General features: G+C 41.7%; 1 protein-coding gene across 1 annotated transcript in view; it reads right to left on the bottom strand.

Annotated features, from left to right (window-relative positions):
* lama4 (laminin, alpha 4) overlaps positions 1 to 17,395 on the bottom strand; it is a 46,059-nt gene extending 28,664 nt beyond the window's left edge. The window contains exons 1-13 of the mRNA XM_080047788.1: positions 17,118 to 17,395; positions 11,411 to 11,512; positions 11,167 to 11,294; positions 9,798 to 9,878; positions 8,876 to 9,090; positions 7,150 to 7,250; positions 6,170 to 6,350; positions 5,390 to 5,473; positions 4,451 to 4,602; positions 3,840 to 3,950; positions 3,250 to 3,361; positions 2,594 to 2,758; positions 1,844 to 2,037 (exon numbers count right to left, since the gene is read on the bottom strand). Coding sequence (XP_079903914.1) covers positions 1,844 to 2,037; positions 2,594 to 2,758; positions 3,250 to 3,361; positions 3,840 to 3,950; positions 4,451 to 4,602; positions 5,390 to 5,473; positions 6,170 to 6,350; positions 7,150 to 7,250; positions 8,876 to 9,090; positions 9,798 to 9,878; positions 11,167 to 11,294; positions 11,411 to 11,512; positions 17,118 to 17,228 — 1,737 coding nt within the window. The 5' untranslated portion in view covers positions 17,229 to 17,395. The remainder of the gene's footprint in view (positions 1 to 1,843; positions 2,038 to 2,593; positions 2,759 to 3,249; positions 3,362 to 3,839; positions 3,951 to 4,450; positions 4,603 to 5,389; positions 5,474 to 6,169; positions 6,351 to 7,149; positions 7,251 to 8,875; positions 9,091 to 9,797; positions 9,879 to 11,166; positions 11,295 to 11,410; positions 11,513 to 17,117) is intronic.
* Between the last annotated feature and the right edge of the window lie 222 nt (positions 17,396 to 17,617).

The raw sequence follows: 17,617 nt of genomic DNA, 5'->3' as shown, positions 1-17,617 counted from the left end.
TTCCAACCAACTCCAGACAAAATATCTGGCTCTTTAGCTGCCCAATGTTTCACACTGTTCACCAGCTATTTACTAACTGTGTATGATAGATAACTACTAGTCTTATAATTTGCTATTGGTCAAAGCTATTTAATTGCAGCAATTCCATTGAAATGCATTAATTCCCTCACAAAGAAAATCTGTCATTATGTAAAAAGTGGCATGACTGGGCCTTTAGGGTAGAATTTGTGTCGCCAGGGGGAGATACAAGTCAGATACTAATAAAGTATGTATTTCTGGCTTTATTAATAGGGTTAGTCCTCCTTTATATCGGCATATCCACAGCACTACATCTCTGCTATTTATCTGTCAAATACAGTTACTAATACAAGCAGTGTGAATGCTTGTCACTGTGGATTCTCTCTCTTGGAGTTGGGATATGATGAATCTCCTCTGTACAGTAATCATTCTGTGTTGCTGGCTGTGTGCGGTATCATGAGCATATAAAAGTCTTTAGTTTTTACTGTGTGTTGGCTCTGGGTGTATTCATGGGAAAAAGAAAGGTTAGCATTGCAGTCTTGCTTCTCCCCCCCTGTGAGGGCCTCCTCCCCCTCCTCCTAATGTAACAGCCCCAGGCTCCCACGGATAGTTTTGTGTTTCTGTTCTCAGCACTTTAATTGCAGTAGTAATAGACCTCGCTGACATGCCTGGCAGACTACAACCAGATTTCATTCTCACAGTATTTTGCACACTGTGCAGTGCGTGCCAAGGTTAGGCTCCCCCTTTGTGTTGTCTAAGGCCAGCAACCTCAGTGCGACGGAGCAAAACAACTCTACAATCTCTGAAACACTTTGTTAGAGGAGATAAAGCAGACAGACAAGCACTTAGCAGAGGAACTCCATGCCAGCACACTCCCTCACAGCAGGTGAAAAAGGCTGTGAACTCTTTTACAGTAATAGGGATGTCCCCAATTTGGAATTCTCTCAGGGGGAATCAGATCTGCTTGTTCAATAGCGAGATTTGACTATACGCGATACTATACTACTACACTATCGGAAAAGTGCATTAAAGTTACATATTTGGCTACACGGAAATGGGAGTTCTTTGAAAACTCAGCTTTGCCAGTATTCATCTTTACGGCTTGCGCCATAAACCCATCATAGCGGGTTGCTATTGTGTTTTGGTCTGTTAGGCACTGGAAGGCCTAATAAAAAACGGAGAGTGGAGTAGAATCAATATATACTGTATTGCACACAAACATAAATCAGCATTGGTCTTTACTTTTGCCATTTCCAGTTTTGTTTTGCCACTCACTCAAGACGACGCTCAATGCACATATTCACGCTCACAATGTTCTTCTATGGTGTGTGACGTGACACACTATCACCACCTACTGGCCTGGCATGATTACATCAGTGTTTTGCTTTTATCCTGTTTAAAATGTAATGCACAACAAAAAGAAAAAAATCGACGGCTCGAACCTACATTGACTGTGGGGGGGTTCATGGACTTTCAGGGGGGGCAGCCCTACTCTTTAACAGTGACTGCATACTAATGCATTCACACAGGACAAACACAGAGACCGTATCCTATTTCACTACAGTTATTTCTATGTATTCTATTCCGTCTACACAAATTTAATTTAATTTTGCATTCGACATTATATTTATACGGTGCACCTTATCTCTACACTTTTTATCTGCACTGTGTCCTTGCACTACTGTTGTGTTCATTTGTGTCTCAGGTGTTGCTCTCTTCACTTGTATGTTTCTCTTATACATTTTCTTCTTCTATATTGCATTGCCTGAATCTTGAATTGAGGACTATTAGTGGTGGAGATTATACTGAGAGGGAAATCACCCACCTCATTCCTCTGAGATTTGATGGCGCTGGCTTTGTTGATGTGCTCTGTCTCCTGCAGCTGGCTGGCTGCTTGCTGGATGAAGGCCTGGGCGTCAGACAGCTTGGTGGAGAAGCGTGTTAGAACCTCTCTCACGGGCGGCAGGCGGTTGTCTGTCGCCATCAACTTCTTTTCCAGCTGACGCACTCGCCTCAGCACTGGAGGAACACACAATCACAAACACACAAGCCAACACTTGCTTTATCTGAGTGGCTGATGACTTTTACCACTGTACACACTCTATCAGGCTATCTCTTCTACTCTACTGCTGAGTGGACATCAGAAATGGCTTTGTGATTGGTGCTAGCTAGATGCTACATTGTGTAGCTAAATATATACTGTGGTTGCGTTCCAATACCCATACTTTCTGCTATTTAGTATTGTAGAAAAAAGATTTAGGATGTCCCAATTCTTATGGTATGCTTAAGAATACCCAGATGTATTTTAGATCCGGCCGAGATTTTTAGGACAACTGGGGATGCGACGGACATAAAAACAAGAGGCAAGATCAAAGCGCAGTGTTATGATGAAATAAACAAGTAAAAGTTTGTCCCAATTGCATGGCCTACTGAATCCTAACTAGATTATTTGTATGGTCGGATCAGGTATGTAGAATAGAAAAAAGAATGATGATTAAAATAAATAATCAGTATAGCCTATGTTGAGCGTGTCTTCTGCCTGTTTTTGTGTGTGAAGGGCTGTGTGTCTCCTCACAGTCATGGGCTTCAGTAGACTCGTCGGTGGTGGTGGGCTCTCGAGGGGACAGGTCCAGCCTCCTCATCCAGCCCACCATGCCCCGGGCCACCACAATGTGCTGCCTGACCACCTCCGGATCCATGTCCTGCTGAACGCTGTACAGTTCCCAATCATGGATCATGTCTGTGGGTATGTACATTAACACAAAGACCAGTTAGGAGGTTCAAACACATAGGTTATCCTGATTGAAACTCAAAGGGTCAAAGAGTTTGACAAAGTTCAGCATTCCGAATATATTACAACTGCATAGCTTGAATGACTAAAAGAGAAACTGCATGTGGTCACTGCTTCTCATACAGAACAATCAGCTTAAAGTTGATGTAGATATGGGACATTTCATGTGTAGCATACAGTTTATGCATTGTGATTTTTATTTATTTCATTGTATGTGTTGTACTCTGTGTTGATCCGCAGACGGAAATGAGCTAACTGCTATCATCTTGTACGATTATTTTCTTCTGTGTGATCAATGTCATATGTAAGTGCATGGTCTCTGACAACTAAACCAAGAAACCCATTTGTATAAGGCTTGCAAAAATCAACTCCCAAACATTATTCTGTAATGTTTATTCTAGGACAGCCCCTTGGCCCTTGAGCGTCCCTGTTTGGTATACCTTCAATGCGAGCGTTGAGATCAGTGAGGTTTGTGGCCAGCTGCTCAGCCAGGGTGAAGGTCTCCAGTGAGTCATTGTCCAGCTGGTTCCCCAGAGTCTTTAACACACTCTCCTGAAGAGGCACCACAACATCACATCAATGACACATAGGCTGCATGTCCATCCCCTTTGCTTTTATGCAAACTTTGTATGATTGAATCAGAAAACGGTGATGGAAACACCAAAAATCGAATAAAAATCCACTAATCCTCGCAAAAAATTGTTTACGCTTGAGGCCTTATATACTGATGTTGTCCCCTAATAACTTCGACATGTGGCGGGTGGGCGGGGGATCAAACCTCCGACCCTGCACTCCAGAGGACGATCTCCCTACCCACTGCGCCACGGCACTCCATAGAGTATGGATATAATGCAAAGACTATAGTAAGTTTTAATAGTAGTTTTGATCTGTTTGTTACTGGGAAGCACATGCAACAGAAATGGTGCATTCTGTATTTATAGAGGGGGGAAAAAACAACAACTACTTCATTCTACAGGTTTCCCCTGGAATGGTTAATGTGCACTTAATTGAAAGATGGCGGCTTGCTTACAGATTCTCCCAGCTGTTTGATCTCCAGCACCACAGCGTGTGAATCCTTCTCCAGCCCTCCAGCCTGGGCCTTCATCACAGACGACTTGTTTCTCCAGCCATGGAACTGTGTCTGGTGGCAAAGCAAATCCATTCATATCCTCAGAACACGTTATAACAGATTAGAACAGGGGAAAAATGCCTGAATGTTGTGCAAAGATTACGTTAAAATGAAGAAAAAAAAACTTAGTCTGCCATGTTGGTTGTTTGAATCAGCCACAAATTTCGTATATGTGTGTTAGCAAACCTTTTACTGCTTAAACATTCAGTATACAAGTAGGCAGCATTTCTGGGCACATGAGCAAAGGAATTGCAATATTTAGGCTCCTTGTATATACAGTCCTCCAAGGGTCCAATGGTAGAAAAAAACTTTTATGTAGAAATGTGTGTGATTATATGAATAGACCTATTGTATCTATATTGTATTGATCAGTGACACTTAAACATTGTCCTCTGGTTCATTGTTCATTTAAAAACATTGATTAGGTCAGACTTGTCCTTCAATGCATGTTGTATCTCTACTCAACCTTTTTCTATTTAAATTTTGGTTTATGAGTTGCTGTGTGAATGTACCTGCAGCCGGTGAGCAGTGTAGTTGTAGTACTTGAGCCTGTCATTGGCAGCAGCACCGGTGGAGATGTTCAACACTCCCACCTTCAGTTGGTCCAGTGTCTTATTGGACAGACGCAGGTCCCCAATCAGACTCCATATGCATTCATCACAACCTGAAACCAGGCCAAAATAGACTTATCACAGCAGCATGGCATAGTCATTTGTTCAATTGTTTTGGTTACACTTTACTGTGGTTAATGGTTGGTTAATGCTAATTAAGCATAAACCAACTGTTAAAGGTTCAGTAAGCGGAATGGTAAGTTTAGCTAACTTCATGTCACTGACTGCAGTTAGCGGTCCCCTCCCTCATCCCCACATCACCTCATTAATGCACTGCGGTCTTCAAGCAGCGAGTTGTCTAGCATCATCTCAGATATTGACCTACACCGCCATTGTAGGCCATACACATTCACCCATCTGTCGCTCTACGCTTGCACCGGCAGTGAGACGGGTGCCGGTTTTTAGCGTTCTCTCTTCTGATTGGATATCAGTTTCGGGATCCCCGAAAAGTTTATTTGCCGATTACATGCAGAGCGGGTGACTGAGAGATCGGCTTTATGAAACGCGCACACTATGTAAGTGATCACTGTATGAATAAAGAGTGATTTAACACTTATATTAACATAAATACATCGCTTACTTCACCTTTAACGCTTAGTTATGAACGGTTCAGTTAGTTAATGCTTGGTTAGGAATTAAGTTAAGCATTAAATAGGCATAAAGATTAGTTCATTCTTAGTTAATGCTTATTTAGCGTTAACTAAGCAGTTTTTAACAGCTAGTTAATGCATTGTTAATGTTTATTGAGCATTAACTAACAGTTAATTAATGTACCCTTATTGTAAAGTGTTGTAATGTTTTAACACAACTGCTGTTAGTGGAGGCTGTTTATTCACTCACTGGTGTTGCAGAGGTTGACTGTAGCAGCCTCCAGAAGGCACTCTCCTGAGTGCATGTCACAGTGTCCGCTCTCACAGTCACACTCTGTAGAGAAACACAAGCATCATGGAGTGTGTTAGACCCAAAGCTCTGCACATCTGTCAGCATTCTTGTTCAGCTGGAAAGCAGTCAGTTGCAGCGATCAAATATATATCAGGAGCCACAGATGGTGTTTTTGGCTGGGGGCCTAGCTAGCACATCTGTCCTGTGGCCTCTCTAGTGTGGAAGTGATGGTTTCTAACAGCTGGGTGTGTGTGGATGTGGGCAGCAGTATACAGTGATGTCATCCAGCCACTGGGTCAGAGCTCTCAGCAGATGCTTCTCTCTGACTGGTGGTGGTGGTGGTGGGTGTGGGAACGTGAGCACTCTGCAATGCCTTTTTCCTCTGGGGAAAGCCTTATCTGCATTGAATATTTCAACAAATGGTCGGGGGGAGTCTTTTTTTTCTTCTTCTTTTTTTCGATATATAATACTTAAATGTGCACTTTTCTGTTATTTATATTTTTGCCTAAAGTGAAAACAGAAGTCTTTAGAGAATTGCAAACTCAAAACATCAATAGAATATAAGCACAAAAACAAAAATGGGGGGGGGGGGGGGGGGAGAGTTAAGATGTGAAGGGAAAAAGAGAGGAAGAGAAGGAGGGAGAGAAAGGACATTGGATTATTTTTACTGAAGTATTTTTTTAAATCAAGAGACCAAGAGAGGATGTGAGGTGTATGTGTGGGGGACAGAGGCCTTACTCTGGCAACCGTTGGGGCTGTAGTCCCAGTGGCCCGGGAGGCAGCGCTCGCAGTAACGGCCCCCGGCCCCCGGGCGGCAGGGGCAGCTGTGGGTGAGGGGGTGGCAGGTGGTGCGGATGGAAGCCGGCGCGCATTCACACCTCCGACAGCCCTGACAGCTGGAGAAACCAGAGTAGCCCTCCTACATTTATATGAATGAAGAACACTGTTAGTATTCGCCGGCTCAAGTTCATTTGAAAAGATATTGTCCCGCGTAATTTAAAGGGACGCTGCCGGTCAGTTATAGCTTCAACTCATTTTAAACCTTTTACACTTCAAAGCCTTTCAGCACTTCAACTGAACCTTCAACTTAAAGGTGGAGCCAGCGACTTTGGAGAATGCTTGTTTTCAAATAATTTTTTTGTGAAAATCTGTATGTGCACTGAAAAATAATAAATCTGGTTTGAATATACAACCAATGCTCTGTAAACAGGCATATTTCTAGCTACGGTGGGACCACTTTGTTTAAATACCCTTTGTTAACATACCAGTTTACAGAGCCTAGGCTGTGTTTTATCACCTGATGTTTTACTTTGTAAAGACAGGAAGCAGATTGTGAGAAATCACAGATTTTGACATAAAGTGATTTTGTCAAACAGTGTTCTCCAGAATCGCTGACTCCGACTTTAAGTGCTTCAACTTCATACATTATAAAGGGGTTTCCATTGAAATAATTTCAAATGAACAATTTTCACCTGCAAGCAAGCAATAGAATTTACATAATTGTGCAACTGATCTTTTTTGTTCTTGCCCAATTAACTGAGTTTCAAGTGCAAAATAATAAACTTGTTTAGTATATTACTGTTATAACGGATGGAAATGATGCCAACATGAATGAAAACAAGAGCCAGGTCCCCCTTTGAGAAATAGCAGTTGTACAGAGCAGTGAGTGACAGTGAGAGTTGGGGGGCGGGGGGGGGGGGGGGGGGGGGGGGCTTTACCTCACATCGGTCACACAGTCGTCCGGTGACGCCCGGCTTGCAGTGACACACTCCTGTCCTGTCGTCGCATGAAGACGTGCCACATTTGTTGCACTCGCACTCTGTGACCGACAGAGGAACACACACACAATGAGCAGAAGAGTTAGAGGTCAATGCATTGGTGTGAAGGAGGGTTATTTCTGGACTTGCAGGGGCCTATGCTAATCCTTTATTCTAGAGTTTCACCTTGTCTTGTTTTAACAGTGAAAGGCCTCAGGATGACAGACACACCACACTCTAACTTTTATCTGCATATACACAGCTTTGGAAAAAAATTAAGAGACCACTCCAAATGTTCAGTGTCTCGCGTTTTTACTATTTATAGGCATATGTTTCAGTAGAATGAACATTTTAGTTTCATAATATAAACTACTGACAATATTTATACCAAATTCCAATACAATTTTTGTCATTAAGAGCATTTTCAATAAGTTATGTAGAGATGAGATATGAGAAAAAATCTTTATTCCGGAGCTGTTTATCCTTTTTCATATGACTGAGTTGAAATACAAATAAAAAGGCAGTTACAAAAAAATATATATCGAAGCCATTCATAGGTTGACAACCACACAGTGTGACACAATGTGTGGTATGGCAATAGGCACTGCACATGCAATCGCCCTGGAAGAAAGCTGAACTGCAACAGGCAGAACAACTGTGTCAACAAACTTAATGAATTGCCCGGGCTTCATTTATACATCCGGCTCTGATCGCTGGCTTAAGATGCACAAATAGAAATGTTCCGGTCTCATAGAACATGGAGCAACAACAACGAAAACCTGCGCTCAAGTATATAACCTTGGAACACGGAAGCTCTCCTTAACATAGAGTCTTTCATATACAATATAGATCAACATTCTCTCCAGTGAAGGTTGAAGGGATATTTCTGAAGTGGGGTTGTATGAGGTACCTACGCATTGTTTTTCTGTTACCTTACAGAGATGGCAGTCATTTAAAAAAAGTTTGAGGGGATACAATGCAGTGCAGTGTATCAATCCGCCAATCAGCATTGAAAAAAATCCTAAATATACTGTACAATTGAAGGGATATTTATTTAGCATTTAGGATCTGGCGAAAAAAAACATTTATCGGCTGGCCCCCTCTGCAACAATACGAGGTTGACTTGTGCTACAGTGACGTCTCCCACCAAACTCCTCAAAGTGACTGCTCTGACCGCAATCTCTGTAAGTTGACACACTAACTAACATCTAAGTACCCCATACAACCACACTTGATAAATACGGAACTAGCCCTTTAAGGAGATAAGGCTTGCCGAAAAACACATTTTTATAGACTTGGTTTTACGTGATGCCGTCTACTTATATTTCTTATTTTATTCCCGAATGTCTTTTTACCCTAGCACCTATTCATCTCGTTTGGTTTGTTGTGTGTATATGAGTATGTGTATTTATCTTTTTGTATATGTGTTTTTACTTTGATTAGTCTGTATGTATTTGATTACTTGCTCGTATGTATTTTGTTAAATCACTTTGTAAACCATTGTTTTTAAAGGTGCTATATAAATAAAGATATTATTATTATTATGTTTATGTTTATTATTATTATTATTATTATTATTATTATTATTATTATTATTATTATTATTATTATTATTATTATTATTATTATTATTATTATTATTATTATTATTAAGGTTCATCAGAGTTCAGTCATCATGCCCTCTCACCTGCGCAGTTCTTGGCACTAATGGCGTCTCCGTAGAAGCCCTGGGCACACCTCTCACAGTTGTCCCCGCCGGTGTTGCCCCAGCAGTGCTGACACTGTCCCGTCACGTTGTGGCACTCGTTGATGATCAGGTTGGGGTCTGAGTTACCGTTACAGTCACACCTCTTACAGGAGTTGCCGATGGCCATGGGGTTGCCATAGTAACCCGGAGCACACCTGGACAAGAGAAGACACCGCAGATGACTGACAGTATCCATGTATCGCTTGCCTGTCACAATATACAAGCTAAGGAAAATAAATCTAGCTTTGGATACTCTCTTTGACTTTCGCTGCATTACAGGAGTAATAATCCAGGGTTCTCTTATATTTAAGGATTTTTTCTATTGTATAATCCAATTTGATCTAATCTTATCAGACAATTTTAGCATTTTTTTTTGGTGATTTCCATGTGACAGCAATGGATTCTGGGAGACTGAGGCTTTCAGTAGACAACTTCATATACAAATTCTGACTTGCACTATATTATGAAGAATTGGTTTTTGGAATATAACTCACCTGTTTGGTTGTAAAACTGAATCCAATTTCGAGTTTTTGCTGTTGTAATTTAAAGGTGGGGTATGTGATTTCTGATTGGTCAAAATAAAATTAAAAATCCGATTCTCTGTTCTTATTGGCTGTTGGGACTGTCAACTGTTCACATCTCTATCCCAACAGCTATTTTCTCCCCAAATTCTCCACCCCAGCTTTAAGCAACAATGAAAGACACCATTGCACCTTCTATGGCAGCTTAACCGGAAGTAACTTTGACTTGACTTGGATGCTGGTTGTATTGTGGTGATCCGGGGTCAGCAATCTGTGGTCTTTATTGAATGTGCACAGCAAGCATTAATCCTCACTTTTGATTGGCTGTTCAAAGCACTGACCTCTCACAGACATGTCCGGCGTAGCCATCTTGGCACTTGCAGCGCAGAATGGAACCTCCTCTGTCACAGTGCACTGCAAAGCTGTATAGACACACAGGGGAAAGTATTTCAAAGATTACACACTGCTTGCCAACATACACCCTGCGTTCCAATCCCCATGCTATTTAGTATGGAATAAAAAAAGATTTAGGATAGCCCAACACATGTAGTCAGATGCAGCAATCTGAAAAATACCCGGATGCCCTACTACATCCGAGCGTTATTTACAAGTGTGGAAATTGGCAGCTTTTTTCGAGGGCGATTCTGACCCACAATCCACTGCAGCAGAAGAAACACCACATCGACGGAGCCGGCGAGGATATAAGCAAGAGGCAAGTTCAAGGAGCGACGTTATGATGAAATAATCGAGTAAAGTATGTCCCCAATTGTAGCCTACTGCATGCTAACTAGGGGGGAAAGGGGTTATATGTCACACGGGTTGGTTGTCACATTCGTTATATTTGGGCACCAGAAGGCGCTGTCTGTGAAATTTTGTTATGGAAATGTCCAGAATTGGGATCAGAGGTTACCGACATAGTCTTCTTTGGAGTTAGTCAGCTGAATTTGAGGTGAGAGGACGTTTTGTGTTTTTCATGTCAAATTGAAAATATTTAGCTCCTCAGTATTTTTCTTCTAGGCTTTTAAACAATGGGTTTATAACAAACAATGTGTTATCCTTGAAAAAGTGTGAAGAGAAAGCCATAGTTTAGATTGTTGTTAGCTAGCTAACTAGTTGTTTGGGGCGCCCTTAGCTCAGTTGGTAGGGCATCCCCCCGGGCCCAGCAGCAGCAGACTCCCGCCTGCGGTCATTCTCTGCATGTCACTCCCCTCTCTGCCCCATTTCACCTCTGTCTCTTCACACTATAAATAAAAAGCATGAAAAATGCCAAAAATATATCTTAAAAAAAAAAGAAAAAGTGTGAAGATAAAGCCATAGTTTAGATTGTTGTTAGCTAGCTAACTAGTTGTTAGATGGTTGTTAGCCTTGATGCTAGCAAACAACCCCATTGTGTGATGGTGTTGGTTGTCACAATGTGTCAGAGTGTCTTTCATGATTAATTACTTCTTTATTGGAAGCTGAGACGGATACACATTTCAAGCCAACACCTTAGGCTTCAATGTAATGTAGGAATGACTAATGAAAGATGTTTTGGTGATTTGCAATTTTTACTAGAGTAAAAAGTGTGCCTACCAACCCCGTTCTCCCCTACATACTTTTAATGATCAGCTGTGGTATATAGAATAGAAAAAAGAATGAGTATGAGATGTGGAAATCAGCAGCGTTTAAGGTTATGGTGGTGGCCTTAAGAGCAAGAGGAGGCTGGCTTACTTATTGGAGGGGACCGAGAGGGGGCAGGCACAGGGTCGGCAGGTGGGGTGTCCGTTCAGGCTACGGGCCAGCGTGTAACCGTCTTCACACATTTCACAGAATTCACCTGTACTGTGGTCCCTGCAGTTCTGAAAAGGAGGAGAATAAGAATGATGGCACAATAATTTAAAGAAGATATGTATTTTTTTACAGCCATTAAATGAATTGATTGGTTCACTCTAGGTGATGAAGAATAGCAACTTACTTGACAGACGCCGGTGATGTCATCGCAGTTGTCGGCATGGCCTTTGCAGTTACATGCTAAACACACGCTTTGTTCACTGAGGAAAGATCCTTTTCCACACACCTGCAGAGAGGAACAAATAGAAATTCTTACTTGGGTGAACGTACCTAGTCAAAGGCATTACGAAAGAGTATAAAAAGTATATACAAATAGCATTCTTTACACTGTTGGTCTCATTTGCTGTTACATGTCATTTATGATAATCAGAGGGAAAAACAATATTTTAAAGTTCCTGAGAGCTGACTGTTTTTAAAATAAGCACAGGCTCATTTTTAAAACAGGGACTGAGAGGGTTAATTTGTTAGATTGTGTCCAAAACTGATATTTTATGCTAAGGGTGGCTGAAGAGAAAAGTCCAAATTGTAATTTTGTTATCATCTGGGGAGCACTAAAGTGTTCAGTAAAAGGTCATGGCAATCTGCCTATTAGATCAGGACATTTCAACTGGACGGTGTTGGCTCAAAAGAAAAGCTCAGGGGGTTCTCCTCAGATGTTTAGGAAACTCTCTAGGGTTCCCTATGAGGAACATTTATATCCACACATGGCAAGTTGGCTAGCACTTTCAAACATTAATAATACTACAATGACTCTTTTTATGGAGAGTGTCAAAGGCAGGGCTGCCTGACCCTAGAACCAACCATCAGCTATCAACAACTAGCACCATCATAAAGTCCAACTGCAGCCAGTGAACGCTTGGTCAAAGACAATGAAGTAAAGTAAAGAGGAGGAAATAGCATTAACAATGGGTTTCTCTCATTCACAGAGACACTTTAATGCACTCATAGGCATGGCTCCCCTTTGCAGATGTAGACACATGTATTTCACATTTTGTCACATATTTTGTATAACCTGTGCTCGTTTTTCTTCCACAATTTGTATTTACTCACAGCAAAAAATGAACCACTAACGTTTGAAGTTTAGTTGTATAGTCCAAAGTGACATACACCATCTTAATGGACTTATAAGTCCACAACATCAACTGTCAGTTGAACTAAGCATGAATACGTATATAGGACAAAGATAGCTCTGCGAGCATAGATTGGCGCATTAGACACATGCACAGGGGCCCAAAGGGTCATGTCATGGGGCCTCTAAGCCAAAGATAGCGTATAAATTGACCCAGAAAGTTGAAAGAGCCCAGTCAAACGTGGACATGTTTTGATCATGTTTTGACCCTGGTCCATGTTGAGATCAAAGCTATACTTATTTCTGTCAACTTTTTCTATTTCATTTAGCCATTACTGTATATAGCTCCACATCACATATAGGCAATTATTAAGTAACTACAGTAAAATACTAATAATTCATAGTCATAACTCAACTCATTTTATAAGGATACTTTTTCTGATGTAATTGATGAGAGGTTTTTTTTTAGTTTAACATTAAGATTTGCCATAGACTATACCAGGTGAGTTGTGAGCACATTCTTATGAAGTGCAACAGTTCCCTCCCATTAACAGAAGGTCATTTTCAAAACCTACGTCCTGTGTCTGATGTTTGTTCACCGGCGGGGTTGCTCACACACACACACACACACACACACACACACACACACACACACACACACACACACACACACACACACACACACACACACACACACACACAGACACACTCAAACATCTTTGAACATGTGAAGCAGCTCCATTCAATGGGGCGTACAAAAGCACTTTGTTTACAGCAGTGAGTAGGAACGCCATGAGTTTGACCTCTTCGTTCCACTCGCTCAACTGGACATTGACGCTTGTGCATCCAGAAATGGTCAGCAGACGGAACATTCCACAGACATACAGGACCGTATCCATACTTGTGATTCACATTTTTCCCTTTGATTTATTCACAGATGGCCTGGGAGACAAAGAACTAGCTTTTTCCAGCCAGTTTATGTGAGACATCCTGTCAACAGCAGCACTGCAGACTGTTTTTCCTGTGGGTTTCACATACACTATTACCAGACCCTCATTCAATACTTATATACAAACACTTAGTGTGTCAACCTTCCATTTAAACACATACTAACAAATGCCACTAATGATGATGGTCCAGAGAAAAAATGATTAAGGTTTTAGCCCCCCGAAATGGTAGTCAGAGCTGTTAAAGGAGTAATAAAAAACACAAGTTTATAGGAAAACCAATGAGATCCTAAGCTATGTGTGAAGCCACTTAAAAGAGCTTTTGAAATGGTTCAGACCTATTAGCCATGTGAGGGTCTGTGATGGGTCAAGCAGCTGCACTGTGTATACACAGGGGAGCACAGGGGCAGGGGGGGTGACCATCTGCAGCATTGAGGTGGGACATGGACTCTTTAGACTCCTCCAAACTGAGAGGAATGCATCTCAAGTAAACAACCAAACACTGGTGGAATAACATTTTTTAAACCCATGTTTAGATGACGTAAGGTCGTCATTGGGAATTGCTCCCGACTAAAAGGCATAGGTCAACATTTAAAGGATATGTGCGTAGTTTTTAAAATTTATTTTCAAGAGTAAAATGATACCAATGTGATGTCTGTTGTTAAGTTTGAAGCTGGAGTCTGAGCGTGGTCTGAAGTTAAACACCCCTCTTTAGTAATCAACAGGTGGTATCTCACACAAGCCTATACAGCACATACAGTATATATCAGCCTTAACACAAATGGAAATGTTGTGAACAAAGCAGAGGATTGAGCAATAACAAAGCCAGATGTATAGAGGAGAAAATAGAATAGAGTAAAGTAAAAGACTTTCATTGGTTTGTTATCCAGACACACAACTCCAAATCAATGCCAGTTTTCCTCCATCCTTTATGTTTATTGAGACAATTAAAAATAAATTACGTTAGCATTGTTAAAATGAAAAAAAAAGCAAGTTAAACTTTGTCCAATATAACACACTTTTAAAAAAAGACACAAAGATCATATTGGCTTCTTCATATTTTGGTTTTGACAGACATGTTTGTTTGTCACATCTCCTTCCTGTCATAAATGTGTCATCCTTTTAAAAGCTGAATAAATATAGCTAACTTGCATCTTGCGAGCACATCATTTCTTACCATTAATATAGATAGTAGTATTTCCTCCCTGTCATGGGATATAGTTTGAGAACCACTGGGTGAAACAAACAAGTTCATTTATGAACTTTAAAGTTGTTGTTAGCGGTCATTGCCGGGCTCTGGGCATAGCTGTTTCCTTCCAGTTTTTAAGCTAGGCTCTATTGCTAGTTCTAAAGCTCAGTAGCCTACAGTAGCCTCAGTAGCCCACAGGTAAAATATAAATCTTCTAATCTCACTCTCAAAAAGAAAGCAAATTATTGTTTAACCCCAGATGTTTAAATATTGATTTACATTGACAACTGTGTATTTTACCATTTTTAAGCCATTTAAACATGGCGGTAGGCCTTACTTCAATGAATCCCTTGCTGTCATGGAAATTAAAACAATTGACATTTGCAGCCTCCTGCAAACTATGAGCACCCTCAGTAATGTGAACTATTTCCGTGGCCCTCCCACTGTGGAGAACAAAGATGACATTCAACATGTTATGTAGCCTCTCTCTGTTTTCATGTGAAGCTGCCTTTCTCTAGCTTTTCAGTTTGTATCCGTTTTATTTCCTGTGTGCTAACTGAATGCTTACAGGATGAACCATGAGTCTCTATCACTGCGATACAGAGCCAACACATGTCGCTGCTATCGAGCACACAAAACAGGATTTGGCTCTGCAGATGAGTGCTGGCCAAAGTCAACACACTGTAGCATCGAAACTGTGGCCATGCACTCTCTTTGCCCTGTGTATTGGGGGGTTGGAAGGCCTGACAGTTGGATTAATAGAATGTTGTTTTATGAAGATAACTTTTAGGTGCAATCTGTGTTTTGTGTGTTATTATGTACTTCTACATACCAACAGAGTTTTCCCAGAGTGGGAGAATTTAGTGGATTAAAAGTTAAAGCTTGAAGATTGAAACTCATTTCCGCTTTCCCTCCCAAATGGAGCTGGCTGCTATCGACCTGAGGGGTTCAGACACGGGGATTTAGTCAGGATTTCTGAACATCTTGGGGATGGGACATATCCAGGGTCATGAGAATCTCATCCTGACTCAATAACCTTCCACAGACAGTCTGGCTGCGGGGGCGAGGCCTCCTCTCCTGGGACCCTCAACTCAAGAAAAATGAGACCGTGAGAAATAAACATGTCCAATAGAGAAAATAAATGAGGAGTATAAAGTTTAAATTGCACTAGTGAAGCATTGCCAAGTTTAAAAGTTGGAATACCTTCACATTATCTATGACAATGTTGTACAGCCCAGGTTCCCAGTATGTTTCTTCCTACCAGTCCCCACTGTCCTTCCTACATCAGTTCTGAACAAAGTCACTATATAGCCACTCACATCTTGGTGACCAAGAATCATGGCTCTCCAGTTGAGCTTTATGTGGCCAATGGACAAGAACATGCTCCAAGAGCATTCAAAGGCAGCCACATAATGACAGTCATAGTGTAACGGGACATTTATTTTAAAGGATAAGTTTGTAGATTATCTGTCGTCTCACATCTTGTTCTACTTACTTGCAGCTGCAGGCAACTAAAGTACATGTGCAAAATACAAATATGTGAAGCACCCATGACTAAGATGACAAAGCAAAACTGTCAACCAATCACTCTCATTATTGATCAAGAAATCAGGACATCATTCAGGTAGTTTTGTTTTGCGAACAAGCACAGGCTCGGTATTACAGTGTTTGACGTCACACAATCTTGCCAGCAAGACACTGCTCTGAAGTCAAGGATTTTGAATGATTTTGCTTAGAAAGAGTTGAGAGTGACCACGCTATTGTAAGACAAGAACATCAGTCTTGGCCAACAATCAAGCCTTGAACAGCCACTATGTTAGAAATGGAACAGAAGAAGAGGTGTAGTGTATCCATTTACAATGCAGTGGGTTGGGTCATACTGGAATCATGATCAGATGTGTCTTCTGCAGTGCATGAACTCTGTGTGCACACACTGACACATCTGGTCCTGTACATAGTGCCATTCATGGGTTGGACAAAATGAAAATTTGAAAGATTAGAACTTTAGGACAACACAGTTAAATCTAGAATTGGAAAGGTTCATTTTTTTTTTTGCCTAAATGCTTTTGAGCTATACTATGCCTAGGGAACATTGGAAAATCGTCCCTGTATGGCTTCTCATGCCCTTGCTGTCTATTGTGCTCTCTCTCTCTCTCTCTCTCTCTCTCTCTGGAGTGTTGCTCAACATTTGGCAGCTGCTTTCCATTAAGGGGGCTGTCATGGGAGGGGCATGACAGTGGTGGAGACAGTAACTCAGAGCCCATGTGAGCTATAGCCATGGGGGTACCCCTGATGACACAAACATTCCCATGCAGGAACACAAAGCAGAACCATGGTGAAGTCAAAACACACACACACACACACACACACACACACACACACACACACACACACACACACACACACACACACACACACACACACACACACACAGTTAGACATCCTCAGAGAACCCACAATGGACCCCTCCCAACAAACCTGCCTCATCCTTCACAGTTTTCGCTTTAGTATTTGTGTACATAATCATCAGCCTCCTTACATAGATATGCTTTAAGTAGAAAACAAAATCACAGACCACAGTTTTACCAGCCCTCAAAAAAGAGAGATATAACCAGATCTGTCTTACTTTTATCAGCGACTGTTGCTGTTCCCCGAGCCTGGCGGCAGAAGCTGGATGGGAAGTCCCTGAGAGGATGCAGAGGAGCAGGCAAAGGCACAACACAGATTGAGCAGCCATATTTGTTGTGTTTGCCCAGTGGAGCACTCTCTGTCAGTGTCTCCCGGTTGGTAGGAAAGTCTCTGGGCAGCTCTTCTTCTGCTCTGCCTCACCCCGTTGGCTTCACTTTAACCGCCCGCTATGAGCTCCAGATGCGGCACTATAGTCCCGGCCCAGGCTGAGTCCTCTAAAACAAACTTGGTGTGGACTTCCTCTCTCTCTCTCTCTCTCTCTCTGTCTCTCCCTCCCTTCCTCCCTCCCTCCCTGCCCTGATTCCTCTCCCCTGGCGGACTTGCCTCTCCCCTGAGCCTGCCGCTAAATCACATACAGATGGGAAAGGCTGGAAACGGAGAGAAAGAGTGAAAGAGAGAATGTTAGCAACAGAGGGGCGTCTGTCTCTTGAGCAGGAC

This window comes from Ammodytes marinus, assembly GCF_949987685.1.
Source record: "Ammodytes marinus genome assembly, chromosome: 19".
NCBI lineage: Eukaryota > Metazoa > Chordata > Actinopteri > Uranoscopiformes > Ammodytidae > Ammodytes > Ammodytes marinus.
Note: the sequence above shows the minus strand (reverse complement) of the source record. Positions and strands in the feature narration are given on the sequence as shown.